Genomic DNA, 22220 nt, shown 5'->3' with positions numbered 1-22220 from the left:
GCGTGGGCTTGCGAGCTGTGCTTTGGTAACGCTAAACCTTAGGATAACATTTGAGGTTGCGAGAGCGGATGTGTGCGGTGGTTTTGCTCTCCAGAAAATAAGATGCACAGGTCTGCGCTTTGGAGGTGCTGATTGTGGACGATTAGTTTCTGCCACAGTACATTACCACGCTGGTTAGCATGATAAATTACACTGTGGAGTTGCAGGACTGCTAAAATGTAACCTCTGGAATGGTGGGGGTAGCCCCAAAAGAAACTTTTAAGTTTCCAGGGCAGAAGTTACAGTTTCGGCAATGTATCAGGAGAGTCATGCAGTGTGCCAAGCTGTGGGTTGCTTAGGTGGCAGCAGCAAGAGGAACTGCACTTTTATGCTACACCACATCTTGCTTTGGGTTTTTACTGCGGTGTGGAGCAGGAGAGTGTGGTTACACCCCATCGGAAGCGTTTGTCTGAGGAGAAGGGGGATGCCATATCTGAAAAGTTAATATTTTAGCATCCTGCACATGCCTTTGGTACAGCTTTGCAAGGCATAAACACCTTTCTCCTCCTTCTGAGCTCTAAATTGCATTCACAGCTCTGTGTTTGATGGCAGCACACCCTCAGCGGAAGCGGTTGGGATGCAGTGCGTGGAGCATAATGATATAATTGTGATCACAAACAAGAGAGGAGGAGAGATTGTGGAGATAAAAAATCCAAGTAAATAACAGTGGCAAACAACAGCACTACTATGAAAATGCTGTTTGGGTTTGATGAACTCAGATGTAAGCAGGAGGCATTTTACAGCTTTCCCTGATATTGCATTTGCACTTAAGCGCCACTGGGAAGTATTACCTCACTTACCATAAGCCCGGCACTGACTGCGAACTGGAAGGTTTTTCTCTTGAGAAACGCCAGCTCTCGCCCTGCAAGCCGTGTTCTTGAAGGCAGAGGAACACGCTCAGGCAGCACAAAGCGACTGCTGGAGTATCTGCGGGGCTGAGGCTGATGCTGAATGCTGGCATGGGTGGAAAAACCTCGCTGAGCTTGTTCGAGTGACGTGGGTTACGCTAACGCATCTCGCCTGGCTGGGAGCGCCGCGCTTCCCGGGTAGCTCGGATACCCTTGGGAGGCACCCGCAAAAAAGTGTTGAGTGAGTAGCCCGTGTTGATTCAGAGGCTGGGGCACGTTTCTGCCCTTACAGCCTTGGCTGCAAATCCCATTTGGGGATTAAGGGGGTGTAATGCTGCATGCCGGCAAGATGTGCAGCTCTGCTACCTGCAGTCTCTTTGTCTGCTTCACACTCAGAGGTTTAAAGAGGCTCTTGTCTCCCTTATCCTGTGGCAGTTTGCTGTCTGTAAATCGCTCACTTTTGGTTGTGGGCAACAGTCTTCAGAAAGACTGAATTTACCCCGTTCTTGCCCTCTTTGAGGGCTCTGGACACAACAGGTCTCTTCAGGTGACATTTGAGTAAGCTGTGAGTGGTGCTAATCACACAGTGGGGGCAGGCTCAAGCAGTATTTCAAAATTATAAGCTCACCACTCCGCCTTGCAGCCTCCTGCTGCTGTACGGGATGGTGTTAGGGAGCTACGTACCTGTGGTTGATTTTAAACAGGAGGAAAGTTAACCTGAGCTCTGCGTCTGCTTGTGTATTTTCTCATCCCCTGTAATCTGACAAATTGCCCCACAGCTGACATAAAAGGTCGGTAAAGCAATGACACTCTGCCGCAGCAAAATGATGCAAAAGAGCTTCGGAAAAATTCAGTCAGTCCCCACAGGGTCTCTAGAATGAAAGGCTGGCATTTCCCTTCACACAGGGACGCATTTGTCAACAGCAGCCATGAAGCTTGTAGGAATGAAGGGTCTGCTTCTTCCCATTGAACACGAGGAATGCGGGCAACTGCGCTAGAAGAGATCTGGAGAGATTGCAGCACATTTCCTTGACTTGATGGGGCTTAGATCCTACTCATTCAGCTCAGGAAGGTCTGTATGCATAGGTGTCAGGAAGAAAACTCAGCCACAGCTCTCTCGGCCTCGGTGGTGAGCCACATCAGGGCTTTCTGCACACGCGGAGATCTCTGTGTTAGTTACGTGGTGCTGATGGAGGAGCGTTGTGCCAGCCACTGACTCACAGGAGGGGAAGCCGTCCGCCTCCCTCACAGGTGCAACCAGGGCAGCTCTTTGGAAATCACCACCAGGTTTCCACTAGAGGCTGCACTGGTCCCAGCACAGGTGTGCTCAGCGCCTCTCCTGGAGCCCGGCATGCAGAAGGAGGAACTTGCTACAAGAGTGAGATAATGAGATGAACAGAGCAGCCTCCTTAAAATGAGCTGGATAAATGTTATTCAGCTGTGCTCCCCACACCCATGTTACTGGGAGAAAGCCCACCAGCTTTTTGTGCAGCAGGTTTGCTAATGAAAGCTGCACACCTGTGCCTAGGAGCAGATCCTTAAACCCCCCCTGGGAAGGAGAGAGTGAGAGGAGCTGGGTGGTGGTGCTGCACCCTCTTCCTTTGCTGGGCAGTTTGAGGCAGCAGGACCAGGCTCAGATACCACAGAGTCATCTAGGCTGGAAGAGACCTCCAAGATCACCGAGTCCAACCTCTGCCCTAACACTAACAAGTCCTCCACTAAACCATATCCCTAAGCTCTACATCTAAACGTCTTTTAAAGACCTCCAGGGATGGTGACTCCACCACTTCCCTGGGCAGCCTGTTCCAATGTCTAACAACCCTTTCAGTAAAAAAGTTCTTCCTAAGATCCAACCTAAACCTCCCCTCGTGCAACTTTAGCCCATTCCCCCTTGTCCTGTCACCAGGCACGTGGGAGAACAGACCAACCCCCACCTCACTACAGCCTCCTTTAAGGTATCTGTAGAGAGCAATAAGGTCACCCCTGAGCCTCCTCTTCTCCAGGCTGAACAAGCCCAGCTCCTTCAGCCGCTCCTCGTAGGACTTGCTCTCCAGGCCCCTCACCAGCTTCGTCGCCCTTCTCTGGACCCGCTCAAGCACCTCCATGTCCTTCTTGTAGCGAGGGGCCCAAAACTGAACACAGTACTCGAGGTGCGGCCTCACCAGGAGGACGATCACTTCCCTGCATCCTTCAAAACATGGTCAGAAGAGCTGAGGGATGGGAACTCTTGGACTCCATAGCCTCTGCAAACAGCCTTGTGCTTCTTTGTGGCAGTCTGGGGATGACTTTTGGAGTGCCAAGGCAAAGCCTTTAGGTTAGAGGCTGCATGAATACCAGGGCCCGTTTGCTGGCTGCTGGTCTACTCGCGGGAGCTGCTTTCAGCTTTTACCCTTTTGTCTTTTTGCCTCAGCTCTTCGGATGCTCCCTTCAGCGGGTAGGGCTGTAACACCCTTTGCGTGCACAGAGAATCAGGCTTCTGCCTTTTGGGGTTTCGTGCCTTGGCGAAACCACCTCCAGCAGCGTCCCGGCCCCTACCCCGGGGGGCAGCGGGGGCACCCGGGCGGTCCCCGGCTCGGCCACCTCCTGGCGGGGGTCCCCGGAGCAGGGGGGGCTCTGCCTCCAGCGCCTCCCCGCCGCGCTGGGGTTGGGAAAAAGGGGGCGAAGGGGCCGGGATCCCCTACCCGGGGGTGGCCACAGCCCCTCGGGGGGTGGCAGCGGCCGGCCCCGGGGGAGGGCCGGGGGGGGCCCGCCTCGCCGCCCGGCCCCTTCGCATTGCGCATGGGCCCTCCCCGCCGGGTGGCCATGTTGCAGCCCTAGCAGGCAGCCAGGAGGAGGGCCGGGGAGCGCAGCGATGGCCGTGGCCGTGGGCAGACCGGCGGTGGGTGCGGGACGGGGTTTTGGGGTGTGGGGGGGGCCGGGCGGGCTCGCCGCGGGGTCCCCTCTCCCCGCCTGCGCCCCTGCCCCGAGCCCGGCGCCGAACTTTTTGGGGCCGCGGCTCTTTGGGGCTGCGGGGTCCCGGGCTGCTCCCGGCGGGGCTGCGCTCGGGGGCTCCCCGGGAAAAAGGGAAAGGGGGAGAGGGGGCTCGGGGACCCCCCGGTATGTGGGCTGCGGGGACACGCGTGGCTCGCGTCCTCCGGCGTGGCTGGGAGGGGAGGGGAGGCTCGCTGTTTTACATCCCTGCCGAGAGGGACAAAGGGTTTCCCCTGTGCAGAGAGGGGGAAAAATAAAATAGAAGACCCTCTCCGTACACACGCAGAAGCTAGCAGATGCTGCTGCGGGTGGGGGAAAGCCTGCGTCCTGCACCCGGCTGCAGAAACGTGGAGGGAGCTCCGGGGCGAGCTGCGCCTCGGCGGCCGGGGGAGGGAGACAGAGCGGAGCGGCTCGCCTCTAACTTTCCCAGCGCTTGGGAGTAAAGCAGAGGTTGCCCCCGAGCCGCGGACTCGACTGTGGCTCCTCGCAGAGCAAATGGTCTGCCTTCAAGGTGGGACCGGGACCAGGCGGGTTCTTGTAGGGCTGATGATGTGCTTGTGGGGCTGCCCGGCTACGGGGCTCCTCTGATGTGGCACGGGGAGCGCGTGAGGGTGGTGGTGATGGTGAGGCTGTAGGTGGGGAAGTTAGGCTACGAGGTGAAATGAGAGCTGATGTTTGTGAGCAGAATGCCTACAAATCATCCCAGCTGCTTATAAAGCTGCATCTGAAATGAGTCCTTGATTGCAAGCTCCAAAATGCGCTTGGAAGCTGAAGTTTGTGTTTCGGTGGAAAAAGATGCCTTGAAATCCCTGCTTCGGCTGCTGCTTAGGGCAGGCTGAAGGGTACTGCGAAGCGGAGCCCTTCTGCTTTGTGTGGAGTAGCGACCTCAGCGTGTGAATGGGCTTGGGAGTGGTTTATTGCCAGTTTATTGCGAGATGTGCTTGCTGTTTGTTCGCGTGCGCGCCGCTTTTCTTCCTTCGTCGTATTACACTGAGCCTCTCCTGGCTTTGCTGAACGGCAGTCCCCTGACGATCCCGGGGCAGCATCTGCAGGGACTTGTGTAGTGGTTCAGCTAAATTCAGACCATGTGCCATTGAGTCCGGCCAGAATAAAGCATTCCTCGGGGTGGGAAGTGTGTGTGTGGGACAGGGGAGGGCGAGGGGACTCTGCAGTGGGCAGACCAGGCACCAAATGGGTACTTCTCAGAGAGCTGTTTGACCTGGGATGATGGCAAAATAAAGGACAGCAGGCTGGCATTCAGTAGGTGCTGAGCATATCATCTCCTTTACCGTATCTAATCCCCTCTGCTGCTGGGGAGGTGGCAGGGGACCTGAGGAAACAGTTAATTACACGGGAGAGTGAGGCAAAAGTGGTGAGTGCGTCTCTCAGCCTGATCACCACGTCTTGTACAGGTGCTGAGCGGCATGTGTCACTGGCAGGAGCGAGGGGGGGAGAATTAAGGGAAGGAATGAAGCTAGGAGTGAGCGAGTTTGATTTCTAAAAACCAAGATAACATTCCTGAGTCACAACCTTTTACGTCCTGGCAGGATACAACATTATGCTAATTGGAAAAGCATGCATAAAAAACGAACCTCAGCGAGCTGCTCTGAAGTGTCTGTGTTTAATTGTAGCCGAGCAGGGCGTGTTTTGGTAGGATGGGTGGCTTTCATTTTAAGGCCCCGATCCCGCAGATGGGAAGGCACATGTGTAAGGCACTGCCTGTAATTTCATTTGACTTAATGGAGGCTGATCTCAGCATGTAAATGCAAAGGCATGCATAAGCAAAGCTTTCGCAGCGCTGGTGCTGGGAGCTGCCATGGGACCTCGCAGCTGATGAAAGCCATGCATGTGCTTAAGCATGCGTCTGGGTGGAAGCATGGGGACGGTGCCTGGGCTCCGAGATAAGCCACTTGCAGCCTGGAGGCTCGCAGTGCCCTGGACGAGGATCCCAGCTCCTGCTGGGCTCATCCCCAGCACCTTGACCAGCGTTGGATGGTGCCGCGGGAGGTCGGAGCGTGGAAGGGGGCTCTGGTTTCCCTACCCTGCTCTTAATTTGTTTATCCTAAATGGCTACAGGATCACAGCTTGGCCTAGTTAAAGGCAACACGAGCATGCACACGCAGATACTACGCCTCCTCCCCCCGCCAGTCAAACAGCAATTGATGGAAAATGAAGCTGGAACGCTGACTCTTACACGGGGGCCTCGAAATATGCTATCTGAGAGACAAGACCAGCACAGTGTATTCTTCACTCTGTTTTAAAAATACTTCAGAATGAGAGACTGCCAGTTTCCATGGAGGGGAGGGAGGAGAAGAGAGGAAAGAAGGTAGAGCGGGGCTAGCGGAGCTGAGGAATCGGCGTTTTTTTGGCTCCCTCTGAACAGCAGATCTAGCAGCACCCCCTGAAATTGTGTGTAGTTTGTGAACCCTTCGTTTCCTTTATTCACCTCGGTGCCTTGTCTGTGGTAGGAAATGCGTTCAGACTGTTTGTGTCGCTCCTGTTGATGTTAACAATGGTGGGAACCTGGCTCCTCCTCGCCTTGTTTTTAACACAGCCGCAGATTTTGGGCAGGCTGTGGCCAGCCCACCACGAGCTTGGGGCCTCCAGCTCTTCCAGCACAACTTGAGCTGACCTGGAGGCAGGGCATGATGGAGATACTCAGAAAATCCTTCTCTTGGGTAGATGGGGTCATGGGAAATCAATTTTAGTGCTTGAATAAGGCCCTGAAACAGTGATTAAGCAGCTTGTGGCTCACCTTGTAGGAGAGATGCAAAGGACAAGGGGGTCTTCTGCTGGCTTTGCGAGTGCTTCTGTCTTGTCTGACCTCGCTGTTGGCTCCAGGCTGCAGCAGCTCTTGTAGGAAAAGGCAGTGGAGCAGCCTGAGCTCAGAACGGTTGGCCCCACCAGGTGATTGAAAAACAAACAAACCAAAAACGCAGCAGTTCCTCGAGCTTTTTTTAGGCACGCCATCCAGCTCCATTCGTTTCCAGCTCTGTGAGCAGCTCTCCCGCCTGCTGCAGTAAGTGGTGCGTGATGATGGCTCCGACAAACGCCACGGCGCTGTTAGCAGGCAGCGCTGATACTGCTGGAGAGTGCTCCAGATTGGAGGCAAAAAAAAAAAAGAATCAAGTTGGGGTCTCACTATCTTGGTGAAGAACAGCGGTAACCGACTACTGCTCCACATGGCCCTCCTTCCCTGTAAGTGCTAGTTTGGGTGCTGCTGTGTGTTGTGCTCAGCAGGAAGCCATAAGAGCTGCTGTCCCTTGGCTGCGTGGTTGTCTGGGCACCTTCATCCGTGCTCTGGTGCGGAGGTGGGTGGGCCAGGAGTTGCCATCTGCACCCACAGGTCAGGCCGGTGGGACTTAACACAAGAGCAGGCAAGGCCCACTTGGCCTCTGGTGAGTGGAGCCATCACCTGCTTTTTTTTTTTTTTGTACTTTAATGTCAGCTTATAGCTGCTTTAGATCTTTTTATTATAAGGTGAATCTTCTGCTACCATTTCTGCATTTGAGTTTTATTTTCACATGGGGTCTAGCTTATTGAAATGCCCTGATTGCAGGTTATCTCCTAGCAGATCTGGTCATGAACACTTGCCACAGGCTAACCCAAAAAGGTTCGTTTTAGGAAGGTTTTGGTTTTGCCTGCGGCTCCTGCAAACTGATTGCTTCATGAATGGCGGTAGCTGTAAAGAGAATTGTTTCTGGAGATCTGCATGCATCTCATCGATTTCAGCCAGAAACTGCAGTAACCTCTCTGGTGTGGTGGCAGTGGAAGGAGAGAAACAGCGCTTGTAACCCTGAGGGGCACCTTTGTGGGTGAGTTGCAGGACTCCCCTGTTTGGGGCCGTCTCAGATCTGGTGCTGTGCTGCAGTCCATGGGTGCTGTGCCGGGGTGAGCGGGGTGCAGCCCTAATCGGGTCGCCCTTTGTATGTGAGGGACTCAATCTGTTTGCCAGCTGCGTGTTAAATGCAGTGGGTGCGCTGAATGCTTCACCTGAGCACGTCAGCACGGCCTGAGTGAAGCTGGTGGCAGCCTCTGTTCTGTCTGTGAGCACAGACTGAGGTGCGGGCAGAGGCCTGGGCTTGGTGGAGGGCTCGCTTGGCTTGCCCAGTGATGGTGCAAGCTGCATTTCCCTCTCCCACGAGGAAGCACAGCGAGGGATTTGCAGTGAAGTGCGAGAGCCCAGGCTGCCCCCGAGGTCAAACTGCTTTCAGCTAGAGGGTCCCGTCTGTAGCCGCAGCCAAATCTTCGTGTTTCAAGGCGTGCAAATCATCTCCTTTAACCCCTATGAAAACCCATCTCTTCCACTCTGAGTCAGCCCGGGAGCTTCTGGCAGCTTTCAGATGAGTGGAGAATGCCAGGGTGACAGCCCTGGCTTGATGTTTTCCAGGACAAAATCCAGCAGGCAGCAGCCTGGCTTGGAAATAAGGAATCTGCAGCCTGGAAAGGTGAGGGTGTCTGGTTATCATTGACGCTGGTTCTTGGCACATGTCCTTAACGGTGTGCATCACCCCGGGTCCTCCCGAGCTGTGCAGCAAATGTACAGAATTACAAATCTGGAGGTTGTGTATTAATGTAGCTACTCGTCCTTCTCTTGCTTCTACATTTGACTGAAGGTTTCTCTGTTCATCATCGTCTCCTCTTGTGTTAATCAGTAGAAGTAAATCTCATGTATGTCTGTGCAATGAGTGTACTTAAAAACAGCACGACTGATGAGATTTCAGTGGCCTCTTCTGGTTTTGTTTTGCTCATAACTTGAGATGTTGTCAAGACTGATTTATTTTTTTCCAGAAATTGCTGAATTAAGTCACTGGAAACAATTCTCACTTATTGCAGCCTCTGTGGCTAAAAGATGAGTTGCCATGCTGTGAGCAGGTATGTTGCCATGCTGTAAAAACCAGCAGTGATCAAGGCTTAACACAGCTGTCTGGAACTGAGTCTGCACCATCTTCAAACCTGTGTCAAGCCCCCAAGAGGAGCAGGGATTTTGCCAGATCCTCTAGTGGCTTGTTCTGGTAGCAAATCACACCTCCTACCCACCACGTTCATTTGTTTCTTCCTTCTTTTCCCCAGATTTGTTTCACACCCAGGTTAAGCAGTGGTATGTCTCACCGTGTCTCTCCTGTCCTGGTCGGTCTCAGAGATTTGAGCTCTGAGCTCTGTTTTGTTTTGTTTTTCTCCTTTGTGCAAGCACGAGGATGTAGACTCTTAAAAAACAAGTCACTTCTCAAATCCCCTGTCAGCAACTTATCTCTAAAGTGGCAAACTTATCCCTGGCTGTGGCCAAGTCAGTCTACTTGCTGTTTTTCTTATTTTTAACATAAGAAACAATGAGTCAACGAATACTCTTGTGTTAGTTTACAGAATCAGAGATTAGGATTCTTAATTACTTTTGAAAATGATTTTTCACTTCCTGTATATTTTATGCAGTATCCAAGCCAAGAAAAATCCTTATTGCTTTTAAAGGAACGCTTTCCTGTCACAAATTCTCTTTTATCTTGGAAAATGCCAACCTAGTCTCATTCTGTTTCATCTCTCTCATTAATATTGGATACGTGGCGCTCTAATATGGCAGCTGAAGCAAAGCACAGAGTTTCAGCTAATATCTGACAACAGCAAGCTGAGATTAAGTGACATGTGAGTGCAATCTGCTCTATATAAAGTAATTGGCGTTTTCCAGGAGCATTTGACCTAATTTGTGGTTCTTTCTCCTGCTGCCCCCTCAAATCTGCCCTCAGAGGTTGGTTAGTCATCAGGGCTTCAGAGCTGCATGACACTTGGGGAAAACCCGCCTGTAAGTCTCAGCTCTTCAGTAGGGCAGCTGTAAAGCTTTCCTGATGCCCCGAATCGCAAAGAAGCAGGGCTGGGAGTTGAAACCAAACCTTTGGAAGTGTGCTGCCTTCTGGGATGCCCGGCTGGTGGTAGCTGGGACAAAGAAGGAATAACTTAGCTCGGGTTCTGGTATGTAATTGCCAGAAAGTAGTAGTGTAAGGGGGCCTTGGGTTTTGTGTTTCCAGGTAGTTGAATATTCATCCTGCTAGAAATCACCCGCGCTGTTCTGCATGTGGAGTTATGCAGCTATTCATCATTAGATCCTTAATTACAAGAGGCACTGGGGATTAGGGCTTGTGTGGCTGGCACGCTGCAAGTGCTTTGGCCCCTGATTTGCAGGGCGGTCTTGGGCAAAGGACTTCAATTTGCTGTGCCCTTGTTTTCTCCATGTGTAAGGCAGATGATAATTCCCTTCCTCCTTTTTTTTTAAGGTGCATAGCTATGATGAATGGATTAATAGCACAGCTGTTTCATAAACCTAGCACCAAATCTAGTGAGATCTTGTGGCACGGAGGCATTACCAGACTAAATGCTTTTAATTAAAAGCGCTTTCAAGAAAACAACTATTCAAATGAGGTAATATGCAAGTTATGTTTTCGGGGAGATTTAACAACTAATTTCAATAAGGAAGAGGGGATTAAAAGTGAGCAATATGAGTAACTCCACTGACCTTGTTTTTATGGGTTTATGTAAATGCAGCAGAGGGCAGTTTTCACACAGAGCATTCCTCAGACACGGTGAGTTTCTGTGTTGCAGGCTAGAACCGTTTAAGCATCAAAGCTGGAGGTGTTTTGGTTTTGTTGCTTAAACAAAATCATTATTTGAAACCGTAGCCTGGTGCGTGACTACTGTCTGTTATTCAAGGCCTTGGCCTCGCCAGGAGCGGAGCTCAGAAGAGCAGTTTTTCCATGGGATGTGACCTAAGGAAAGCAGTATTTTGTACAGCCTAACCAAGCAACCTGGTGACTTGTACAGCAGGGCCGTGGCCCAGAGTCCTGGGTTCAGTGGCGCTGGGCAGGTAGGAGGGCGGATGGCTGCTGTCCTTCTGCTTTTTGTGTGAGTAGGATGACTGGAAGCCTACTCTCAAGATTTCTGCTCCATTTTGCACCTCTGGGGGTACTGGGCGGCCCAAGGAGGTGTGAGCATCACACACACACCCATGGAAGGGTGCTTTGCTGCCTCTCCTGGGGCCTGCCACAGGGCCAGGCTTGCATGGCATGCCTAAACAGGGTGGGAGCCCACGAGCTACAAGTACAAACCCAGCTCTTCTCCTGGACAGTATTGAGAGGACAGCAGAAAGAGCTGGGCGTTAGTCTGCCCCTCTGAAGTCTTGCCAAATCCCCAAGGCTGCTATTTACCTGTCAGACCCCAGCTGCTCTGCGCTGGGGCATAAGCAACCCATGCAAAGCGTGGCATGGCTGCGCACGGGAGCTGTGCCCCCGTTTTGGGACAGGCAGCTCTCGGGCACTTGGAGTCGCTGAGCGTGTCGGAGCAGGGAGCTCCTTCGTGTGAACTGCTCCTGCCCAGCCTTCCGCAGGAAACGCTTGCTGGGAGCAGGCTGCGTTTGCCTTAGGGCATGTTTGTCTTCCCAAATCCCGAGCTTCGGCTCCATGGAGTTGTGACTGGATTTACCTGCTCTGTCAGCTCTCCAAATCCTGCCTGCTGCAGCAAGGCAGAGCTCAGGGTGGTGGGGGCTGCTCGCCCTGCAGCACCCCTGCTCGGCTGTGGCTGCTTGGCTGCTACGTGCTGTGTGCTGGCACTTAGCCGGCCGAGCTGAGCAGCTCGCAGCCAAACGGGGAGACCCGACGTGCCCAGCTGTGTGTCCCCGTGACTTAGGGGAAGAAAAGGGAATGGAGATCCTTCCTGAAAACTGGGATCTAGAACGGGCAGCCTGTGAGGAGCTGTGGGACCTGTGCTCCCCCCACCTTTGAGAGGAAAATAAAGTCTTGGGATATATTTGAGTTACGTGGGGATACAAAGTTACAGCATAAAGTAACTGCAGGAGATGCATGGCCTTGCCAAATCCTCCTGCTTATTATTGCTGTCGTTCTGAGCAACAGCCCTACAAAATATCCTGTTCTCCCCTTCCAAAAGCTGTCCTTGAGCAACGTATTTCAATGAGGTGGAGTGGTATATGTATTGCCTGTTTCTGTACGGTTGTGAGACTTGGAAATCTAGCAGGTACGTGTTTAGCTTGACTGTCTGGGGAACGAGTGAGCAGCTGGACACAACTTCCTCTCGTTTGGGGTATATCAAGGAAAAAAGCATTATAAGTACATATTCTAACACTGCTCTGATACAAGCAGCCCTTGGTTGTTACAGCACAAGTCCTGACAGGAGGGCAGAGATGACAAGTATGGAGCTGACCACTTCTGCCTTCTTTTGAAGCACAAACTGGGGTGGGCCGTTGGAGGAGAACACGGTGGCCAATGTTAATTCATCTGCAGAGGTGGGTGCGGGCTCTAGTGTAACCTTTTAGCAGGGCTGCACTGACAGCTAATGGAAGTTGCAGCAGCCTGTGCGTGGAATAATTTATGAGTTGGGGAGAGCACGATTCCAGCGAGCACACGGGGGAATGCCAGTGCCTCGCAATGCTCTGCCAGGGGTCTTGTGAGCAGCGAGGGTGCTGCAGGACAAACAGCATTGGGTTAGCTCGGGGCGATGCATGCAAGCATTGCACTTAGCTCCTGAAGGCTGTCCTGGCTGTGCAGCAGCGCTGGGCTGTAGGCACTGGAAGTGTAGTGACTGGAAGTGTTCCTCATGCATCAAACAAGCTGTGGGAAGCAGCACAGGGAGAGATCTGGAGCTGCAGGCTCTTCCCAGGCAGCCCTTGCAATCCCTGTGCCGCTTGGGAAGGCGATTCCCTCACTTCAAGTACTCGGGCTGCCTGAGCGAGTGCCAGGTTCCTTCACAGCACAGCTCCGAGGCGTCTGGTACCACCTCAGAGCTGCTCTCTGGCTCGCAGCGAGGTGCTGGGCGCCTTTCCTGTGGCTGCAGAAGCTACAGCCTTGCCTCGGCACCGTGCTCGAGAGCCAGATGTGAACCAGCAGCGCTCGCCTGCCGGTTTCCAGCTCTGGAGCCTCCTGCTTTTAATTAAACTGTCGCGACAGCGCAGGCAGAGCAGGAGCCAGGTGGCCAAAGGTCCAGCTCACAGAGGCCTCGGGGAGCCCTGGTATGTGGCTGGGAGGCCTTGGGCAAGGCGCAGGGCAGGGTCAGTGCCTGCCTGCCACTAATTGGGGGTTGTTTGCTCCGTGGCGGGGCTGAGCACACCATTGAAGTCGGGTGCTTTCCCCTCATATCGGCTTTAATAACAAAGCGCATCCTCGCTCCCAGGGAGCAGCAGAGATGATAGGAGCCCCTTTGCCAGACGCTCTGGTTCTTCACGCGGCTTTGTGCAGCTCAGAAAATCGTCGTCTCTTAGGCAGTAATTAGAGGAGGCCACAAGGCGACTAGCTGCTGCCAGTCGGTGTCGCCTGCTCCAGACACCCGGGCAGCTGGGGTGGGTGGCCGCCTCCTGCAGGGGGCTTGTCTGCGGTGCCAGGGCACGGCACCGTTCTGTGCTGCGCCGACAAAGGGGGGTGGCCTCCGAGCAGGAGGGTGAAATCCTCTCTGTCAGCCTTGTCCTGGGTGGAGGAGCTCGGCTGTGGGAACCTCCCGAGCAGAAACTGCTCTGAATTCCCTGGGAGATTCCCCGGGGGCGGGCGCCCAGCAGCTCTGGAGCTGTCAGCTGGAGGAATTGCCCAGCCCGGGCCAACCCAAGGGCTGCGGGAGCTCTGTGGTGCCGGGAGCTGGCTGCTGGAGCAGCGGGGCTGTCTGCGTGCTCACACAAGGGTCAGTGACCAGCCACAGTGCGAGGCCGCTGTCCTCTGGTTCAAGACCCTGTGTTCCCACAAAATGTCATCTTTTAAATAAGTGTCGGTCCTAACGCACGGGGTCGCCTTGGCCTTCTGATAAGCAGAACAGGTTCACTGAGGTCCTTTTCCCAGCAGAGCCGTGGTGCTGGGAAGCACGATGAGGTGCCAATGGCCAACAGGGCTTGGGGGCACAGAAGGGAGCTGTCTTTGTAGCCACCCCCTGAGTTTTTGGCAAAATAAGCCAGGTCCACAGCTGGCGTGCTCAGCAGAGAGCACTACCCCTCCCAGGGGCTGCACAGAGTTGGCTGGTGCTGTCAGCAGCCTGGGGGTGCTCGCTGGAGCTTGTGCCTCCACCTGGCACCAAAGCATCCTCCCCTGCTGCTTTCCAAGCTGAGTGTCGCTCCTGTGTGTGGCTTCCTAGGGGGCAGGATGCAGTGCCCGTAATGCTCAGATGCTGTGGGGCTGTGATTTGTGATCTGGTTCGATCAGCAGGGCTGTGAACACAGCTCTGCGAGGGAACATGCTGGGACAGAGCTGGAGAAAAGATCCCTGTAGCGAGGCTCTTTCTGGAGCTGTTGTGTGGGAGGGGAAAAAACCCACCTGACTGATGGCAAGAGGGATGGGAAAACATCCAGTGAGCTGGAAAGTACACTTCCTCTTCTTTAGGGGTGGAAGTCCCCGTAATTTGATCAAAGGCTTGGAACTGCATGCAGCCTTACGTAAGTGACTTTAAGGGGACTTCCAGCGAACTTCCAGAGTGTGGAGAGCTACAGAAGGAGAGCTGTGCCTGCTGAACCACACTGCTCACGGCCATCGCCACCCCTTCCTCTTAGCACCTGGAAAATGGCTCCAAATCTCCGCCCTAGTCAATCAGATTGTAGCCTTAATAATGATCCTGTTGCCGAGTTAGGAACAGGCACCTCGGAGGCTGCAGCTGTCTTCTGAGAGCAGATACACGGATCATGGGCTCTTAGTCCTGAAGACCTTTGTGCTGGTTTTTGGTTTCATTTTTTCTTTCCTTCAGCTTAGTGTCCAATGTGTTTTCTGTGGTTTGAGGGATTGCCTCTTGTTCATTTTTCCTGGTGTAAGAAACTTTGCTGTTGGAGCATCAGGCCCTTCCACGTTGCTAGTTAGCTTTGGATCAAGGTCTCAGAATTATTTATAAATGAGAATAGGATTTAATGGTTACAGGACATTTAATTAGTGTCTGGAATCTAGCCACTAATGGGAGTTTGTTTATAGAAATACTGTTAATATTTTTGTTTAGGAGCTTTTTCTTTTTCATTTTTTATTGGTAGTTCAAAATAACACCTCGTGTTCATAAAACTTCACAGTTAAATACTGTTCTCTCACTTACTTCCTCATGCTTTATGTACTGTTCCCACTGGGCTTCCCTGTTCTGGGGTACTGACTTGGTGTCTTGGGATATATGTGGCTTTTTCTACACCAAAAATTAAAATTGTTGGCTTAAAAGAGGAAAAGAAAAAAATGAGCTTAAGAAAACATACAGTTGGCTGAAGATTTAGGGGCTGCTAGCATCCGAAGCAACTTGCACAAGGGGAAGTGTGGGACCTTGAGGTTTTACTTATTTATTTTTCATTTCACGTTGGACAGTCTTGAAGAGACTTTCCCTTCCCTCCCCCGGGAATTCCCTGTGGCTTTTCCCTTTCAGGGACTGCTGAAGCATGGCTGGCGTTGGTGGGAAGTTCAACGTGGGCTCAGTCTCATCTCGGAAAGAATGAGCTTCCTCCCCTGAAATCCAGATGTGCTTCTGAAAAACTTGCTGTAGATGTTCAGCAACGCTGCGGAGCTTGAGATTTGTGCGAGCTCTCTCCTTTTGTAGGCCAAACCCCCCGAATCCTTTAGCTGACACTAGTTGTTGTCCTTTCATCTGCTTTGTGAGTTTCCCTTAAAGAAGAGAAACCAGCATCTGAAATGGCACCTCTGCCAGCCTTGTCCCCCTGGTGTGCCCAGTCTGGCCACGCTCCACTGCGAGATGGTGAGGAAGGAGGAAAGGGGTGACTGCTTTGAGAGCCATTCAGCGGGGGGCACGGGCAGATTTTTCACGTGTAGCAGCTTCTGCCACTTCTGCATCTGGCTTTATTGGTGGTATTAAGATGAAACGAATGAATCTGCTTGAAATTCTAGATAACGGGGAATTGATTTTGCTGGCTCTGTATTGCCAAGCGAAGGCTTCCTCCAGGCAGGTGCCTGGGCCGCAGGACAGCTTGCAACGCTCGTGCTGCACGCTCGCGTGCTGCTGCGCTCTCTCAGTGAGTTAGCAGCCGTGCTGGCCTTTGATGTTAGCTGACAGCTGCCTTCCTTACAGGCCGTGGGGATCTCTGCACTGTGGCGCGTGGTGTAAAATGGGTGGTAGCTGGGAGCCTGCACAGGTTGCTGTGGCAAGTTTATTCTGTTTGCTTGCATTTTTGTACACTGTTGTTTGTTTTGAGCGCAATCCCACAGCAAAGGCAGTGGGATTTTCTGAAGCAGGAGCTTGCTGACAGCTTTCAGGTATCCTAGCCTGTGTGTGTGCTTGCTTGGAGACTGCAGGAATATGCTGGAGCCTGGGATGGAGGATGCCATCCTGGCATGGCCAAGCACTCGAGCACACAGCATGGCCACAGCAGTTTAAAATGACAGGTTTGTCTGTGCTTAAGCATTTTGCTGATAAGGTAAGGCCTGAATTTCCTCCCAACTCAGGTAGGCTTCATTGTTTTGGCTGCCTCAATAGCTGTTCCTGTCTGACTGCTGCTAAGGCACAGGAAAATGAAGGCAAATTGAGCAGCTGTTTATCCTGAGCACCTTAGACATATCTGCTTTCCCAGGTCCTTTCTCCTTTGCAGCTTTTACCTCCTAGAGGTGTCTTAAAAGACGAGGTTGTTGCTTTTACTCAAGGTTATGCAATTGTAGCTCTCAGAAGTTCTGCAGCTGCCCAAAAACATGGCTTTTCCTGCTGAGGAGCACCTTGCTGCTAAGCAAGCTGCATGAAGTTATTAAATATTTAAAGAAATCATCACAGGTTGTTTAAAAGAGCAAGGACAGGTGAGGTGGCTACAGAAACCGAAGCTGCTGATGTGCCCTGAGCTTGGCCTGGTGGCACAGCTGGCACGGTGAGCTCACGTACAGGTCGGAGCTGTGCAAACGCTGCGTGCCCTTGCGAAGGGGGAGGCCGGGGGTCCTCGAGGTGAGGGACCAGAGCTGTGCCAGGGATGTGCCACAAACCCTGCATCCAGTGCTGGGGATGAAACTGTGCACAAACGGCTTGGGAGCTACGATGTGGCCTCATTGCCTTTATAATGTATTCCCACCTGCACTGCTGGCACTATTTATTTTATCCCCCAGGAATTCCAGTGGCAGTAGTAGAGGTGTTTGGAAAATAGATCCCTGCAGGAGAAACTGGCCTGACGAGCCTGACGTTGGCATTGTTGCTGTAACGGGGGGGAGGATCCCTCCCTGCTGGGCTGTGTTCCCAGGCTCAGGTCCCGTGGGGAAAACCCCAGTCTCCCTTTGGGATGGTGGCATCTGCCTGAGCCTCCTTTGGGGGTGAGGTGAGGGCACTCGGAGAGTGCAGAGGAGGGAGGAGATTGCTGTCAGTGTTCTGTGAAAGGGCTGAGAGGTTCCTAGTGGGGGGAGACAAAACAAGCCTCTACTTCTCTAGCTCCTGTCGAGGGGATCAGCCTTGCCAGCATCCCGCTCCTTTTTACCCTGTCTGTGAACACCCAGCAGCCTGCGACCCACGGTGTGGGGCTGGCCAGGGCTGCAGGAGCCTCCTGCTGACTGGGGATCCCCTCGAGTTCCCGTGCGGTGGCAGCATGACGTTTCTCTGCCTCGGCTGCAGCGGCTGACTTGTTCCAGAGGGTAGGTAGCCGCTTTAATTGGGGCTGTCTGCACAGGCTTGCTGACACGGGCTCCTCCTGAGCTAATCTGCAGATGAAATCAGTGGTGCCCAGGCTTTGCTGTCTGTAGTCCTGGAGGGATGGAGGGAAATGTGATGTTTCTCTGTTTCAGCCCTAGCAGGGGCTCCCTGGGCTGACTCCCATGGGAAATGCGATTTCAAGTCTCTTCTCTGAGACATTCATTTGGTGGGGCAGCTCCGTGGTTTTGTAGCTGGCTTCTCTGGCCCAGGCGAAAAAGAAGCACGTGGGCCATGCTTTGTCACAGCTTTCATTGCTGATCTGTTTGCCGTGAAGGCTGAGGGTGTGTTACAGAGAGGGCAGAAACATTTCAGCTTTGGTTGAGAGCTCGGCTGTGCTGGTAAGAGGCTTTGGTGGCCTGTGCTGCAGTTCTGTAGCACCTTTCACACTGTGTTCAGCATCTGTGATCAGCTAAAATGCAAAGAGGATTTTTTTTTCCCCTTTACTGGGGCCTGGCAGGGGAGTTCAGCATAAAATCCCTTGCAGGAAATAGAGGTGGGGCAGAGCGGGGCTCTCCACGTGGATGGGAGTCGGTGTCCGTCTGCAGAACAAAAACCTTCTCTCAGCCACAGCCCAAAACCTGGGGCTGTAAAGCTGGTGTTTGGATTCCTTGTGACCAGCGAGTTAATCCTTCCTTCTGGTGCCGTGAATGTTTGTTTAGCCTTCTCTCTTACAACGCATTTATGGGGCTCAGGCCGTTCAAGTGTGTGTTGGGCGGCTGCCGCTGTCCTGTCGGGGGATTCTTTACGGCTTGGAGCATCACCAGGACCGCGGTGGTCATCCAGCGCCTTTGTGGTCCTGCCCCTTAGCGAGTGATGGATGTGGAGACGGCTGTGGGAACATTCCTGTCTGCAGCCCGCATGCGAGAAAAATGTTTTGTCTTGTGCTTCCCATCGAGCCCAGAAATGTGAGGTCTCTGCAGCAGCCTGTCAGCGCAGCCAGACAGCAGGGGGATAAGGAGCCTGCGATGTGTCCTCGCGTCCTGTCTTCTCCGAGCGATACCAGTGTTACGGCTGTGCTGCAGGACGGGATCTGCTTTCCTGGGGGAGAGCTCCGTCCAATTCGTGCTTTTGGAAAGACAAAATACAGCCTTTCAAGGCAACCACAAAAATCCAGAATTAATGAAGTGGAGGGAAGGAAGTACTTCAGCCAAAATGGGGAACCGCTCCTTGAAGCTGTGGCCTATTTATAAAACGCTTTGTGGAGGCTTCCCCTGCTAAAGACGGGAGAGCAAAGACCCGCTGAAGGCGAGTGGGGAAGGTTGCTGTTGAGTCAGCTGAGAGCTTGGAGACTGATGTTTCGAAACTGTCAGCTGAATAATTCAGTAAGCCTTGACCTTTTTCTCTGCACGCAGGTTTGGTTCAACTTAATTTCACTCTCGCTCCTGGTGAAAAAGGAAAAGTGCATGCTAAGGTGAACAGCAGGGTTTGCAGCCTCCCATAGTCCTTGATTGCTAACCTGTTATTAATGGCGAAAGACTTGCGTGGTGCCCTAAAATAGCTTGATTTGCCCTAAGGGGCTGCACATTCTTGTTTTCCTCTTCTAAAGCAGGTGCAAGGGCTGTGGCTTCACACCCCAAAATCACCTTCCCGTAGATTTGAATGAACAGGTTCAAATCTGGTTTTGCTGCTTCGTTATTGTCCTCTCCATTCCTTGGTAGAGCCACGTACAAGTACGCCCATCGCCTGCGAGTGTCAAAAGCTGGCCTTGTCAAAAACTCAAGTGTTTAATTTCTTCTCTTTCAATCCAGATGGTGCTGGGTTTTGGCAGTGCTGGGCCACTGAAGTGTCACCAAGGAATCCCAGCCTCTATCTAGTGTTTGCCATGATCCTGGAAGCCCTGGTAGGGATTTTATAAAGAGCTCATTTGCCTGCTTCATTTACATCCAAGCCCAAGACGAGTTGTCAGTGCCCTTGTGTGAATTCATGCAGCTGAACGATCATTCCTTTGAAGCCAAGACCATCGGTGCTCACCACTGCAGTACCTGCACAATGAACAAAGCGTTCGGCACGGATGTATGTTGTGTTTTTGTAAGATTTTAACATGAGGAGAATTACTGTGCTAAGTCAGACCTCTTTAGCTGAGGCTTAGGACCACTAGTAAAGAAATATTCTGAAGCTGTGCGCCTGCATGTACCCATTCTGCAGGGCTCACGTGGAAATTGGGGCTGTGCAGGGAACTGCAGCACAACTTTTGGTGTCTGTGCAGGGCAGCGCTGCGCTGTGACACCCCCCTGCCTCTGAGCAAGCTGGCAGGGCACAGTATTAATGCCGATCCTGCTAATAGGTCCCAGAGCTAATTAATTATCCCGAGCACGATGTGGGGCACCTTTCAGTTCTGGAGCTTGCTGAATGGGAGCTGACAAAACGCGCCCTTGATGTGCGGCTGCATTTTTTCAGGAAAGAAAACACCAGGCTAAGGAATGGCTGAAGCAGCCCCGCTCGCCTGTGCCTGCAGCACCTCGCGAGGAGAACTGCTGCTCTTTGTGTTTGGAGCAGACCTGAATGTGATTTAGGTACAGGAACAGTGCTGCCTTGTTACAGCTCTGTCAGAAAGCCCCGTGGGCTGCTCTCCTTCCTGAAAAGCTCTGCGTTTCACCATGGTTGCGTTCCCACCACGAGCTGGGCTGGGGCTGCTGGAAGCCTGCGGAAGGCTTGAGGAAAGCCTGGCGATGGGATCGGGTGCTGAGCGCCCAGGTTTGTTAGCTCTGCCCTGCCGTGCCCGAGGCCTCTGTCCCGAGAGCTCCCTGCGAGCATCCCCGCGTTAGCGCGGGTCTCGCCGGGTTCACACATCACGCTTTCCTGTGTCGAGCCCCACATTGCGCCGCGCCTCCAGCTAAAGGCTTTTAGTCAAGTCTAAATCCACTTATTTAGCAGCAGCTGGTTCGGGGCTATTTTAAGTGCGTGGCAGCGGAACACAGGAGGAAATGGCTGTTGGTTTTTTTCCTCTCCGCTGTCTTGCCGAGCTACATCTGTGATGCTGCAGGATCCTGTAGCCACGGGGGTGTGAAAAGAACTGAAAAAAAAATGTTCTCTGATGTTCTCAGCCTCTCCTGGTGCCAGCACGGAGCAGCCCCGTGCCACTCACACCGTGCAGCAGCTGCTGGGCTGCAGTCCTCTCAAAAACACTTTGCTTGGGGCTGGTGAAGGATGCTGCCACTTCATCTGTGCCTGGCTCAGGGAGGGTGGCTGGGGATGCCAAAAGGGGCTTACTTGCCTTTCTCCATGTGGCATCTGGGAAAACAAAAAGGCAGGGGAATTGCAATAAGTCATGGGGCGTTTCAGCCTGGGGAGCCTGGTGCTGGTACCAGCTGGCATTTTGCTTCGTGTAAGCTCTCAGAAAGGCGGTTGTGCTGTCCTGCTGGCGGGAGAGATTGGCCAGAGGAGCAGAGAGCATCTGGTTCTCGTTGGGCTCTGCCGTTGGATGGTCTTCATTCTTGTTTGTCACATTGTCTCTCTTCCCCCTCCCTTCCTCCTTCCCTTCCTTCCTCAGCCCTTTTTTCTCCCCTCAGTGAGTTTACAAGTCCTGCTGGAATGCACATATGGTCCTTATCATCCCCAAAGTCCAGCTCTTTTTTTTTTTTTTTCCTGGTTAGCAATTTGTGACATCAGGGGCCGTTAGAGGCATTAGTCACTTTTACTCCAAATAGAAAGGTTCGTGGCTTTTGGAAACCTAAGGAGGAAAACGTCTTTTATGGCAGCTCTTGGCAGAAGCACGGCCATTCCTGCTGCGAGCCGGCGCTGCCCTTTAGCCAGGCGTTTTGCCTGGAAGATAAACGTTCCTTCCCACTCTCTGCAGCCACTTCGGAATGGTCGGATTTTGCTGACTTCCCTCTTCCCAGCAGAATGCCACCGGATCCTTTTTCTCCGTCCTCCTGCGGCGCTGCTGCAGCCTGCCAATGTAAGCAGCTCCTCGCGGGCGCGGGAGCAGCGGCAGCGCCGCCGGCCACGGGACACAGTTCCCTGCTGCGTGGCGGCCTGTGCCAGCTCTTATCTAGAAAGAAGGGGATGGTTTTCGGAGGTCTCTGCCCCTCCGGGCACAGGGCAGGGAGCTGCAGGGTGAGTCAGCCAGCAGGCTGGTGGGAGTGTTAGCCACCCAGCCTCCTACCTCTCCATGGATCTGCGGGGCTCACTCCACCTAGAGCAAGGCTGTGCCTTCCCTTGTGCAAAAAGAAAAGGGAAAAAAAAAAAAAAAAAAGAGACCTCCCAGACTTCAGTAGCTTGCAGATGTCTGCCCGAGTCTGCAGCCAAAGCACGGAGACAGGAACTCCCCCTCTCTGCTGGTGCCACTGATGGTTATCCTAGCCTGAATCAACACCAGTCCTTCCTCTCCTGATTAGCTGAGTGCTGCAGGCTGTGTGCTCAGGGCACGAATGCCCGAGCTGTGGCAGGGAGGGGGTGGTTCTTGCCTTTTGTTTTCCCCAATTTTATTCTACTCGAGTTCCCTCGCCCAAGAATTAGAGGTTCAGCCATCACTGGGAATACTTCGTGCCCCGCTGGCGCCCAGCGTTAATGCAGGGAGGGGGAACGATGGATCTGCCTCGTCCTGACTGCTCCTTGCTGCCGTGCTCGCTGCTGTCTCCTGAGCCACGCTGTTGTCTGAGCAGATTAAAGTATCTCTGAGGTCCCTGGCTCTGGATGCAGCATCTGAGACTGCTTGAGAAACACGGGAACGTGCGCCTAGTAATCAGGCAAAAATGTAGCTGGCCTGAGCTGCTGACAACAATAAAAGCTTTCAGGATTTCTTCAAGGTTCCCCCGA

The 22220-nt window shown here is 53.0% G+C and overlaps 1 protein-coding gene across 8 annotated transcripts in view; it reads left to right on the top strand.

Moving 5' to 3' along the window:
- SEPTIN11 (septin 11) overlaps window positions 1-22220 on the top strand; it is a 65432-nt gene that overhangs the window by 5648 nt on the left and 37564 nt on the right. For 4 of the 8 annotated variants that reach the window (XR_011095545.1, XM_068679277.1, XM_068679276.1 and 1 more), the window contains exon 1: window positions 21139-21360. The exons of 1 other annotated variant lie outside the window; for it this stretch is intronic. Coding sequence is in view for 6 of the 7 variants with exons in the window: in XM_068679277.1 (XP_068535378.1) it covers window positions 21154-21360 (207 nt within the window). In the remaining variant the exon portion in view is untranslated. Of the gene's footprint in view, window positions 1-3606; window positions 3766-19269; window positions 19303-19370; window positions 19476-21138; window positions 21361-22220 lie in introns of those variants that run through there. 3 more of the 8 variants (XM_068679279.1, XM_068679280.1, XM_068679278.1) reach the window with 3 other exon arrangements.

The sequence above is a fragment of the Anas acuta genome, chromosome 4 (assembly GCF_963932015.1).
Source record: "Anas acuta chromosome 4, bAnaAcu1.1, whole genome shotgun sequence".
In the NCBI taxonomy this organism is placed as follows: Eukaryota; Metazoa; Chordata; class Aves; order Anseriformes; family Anatidae; genus Anas; species Anas acuta.
The sequence above is the reverse complement of the archived record's forward strand: the minus strand, read 5'-3'. Positions and strand labels throughout refer to the sequence as shown.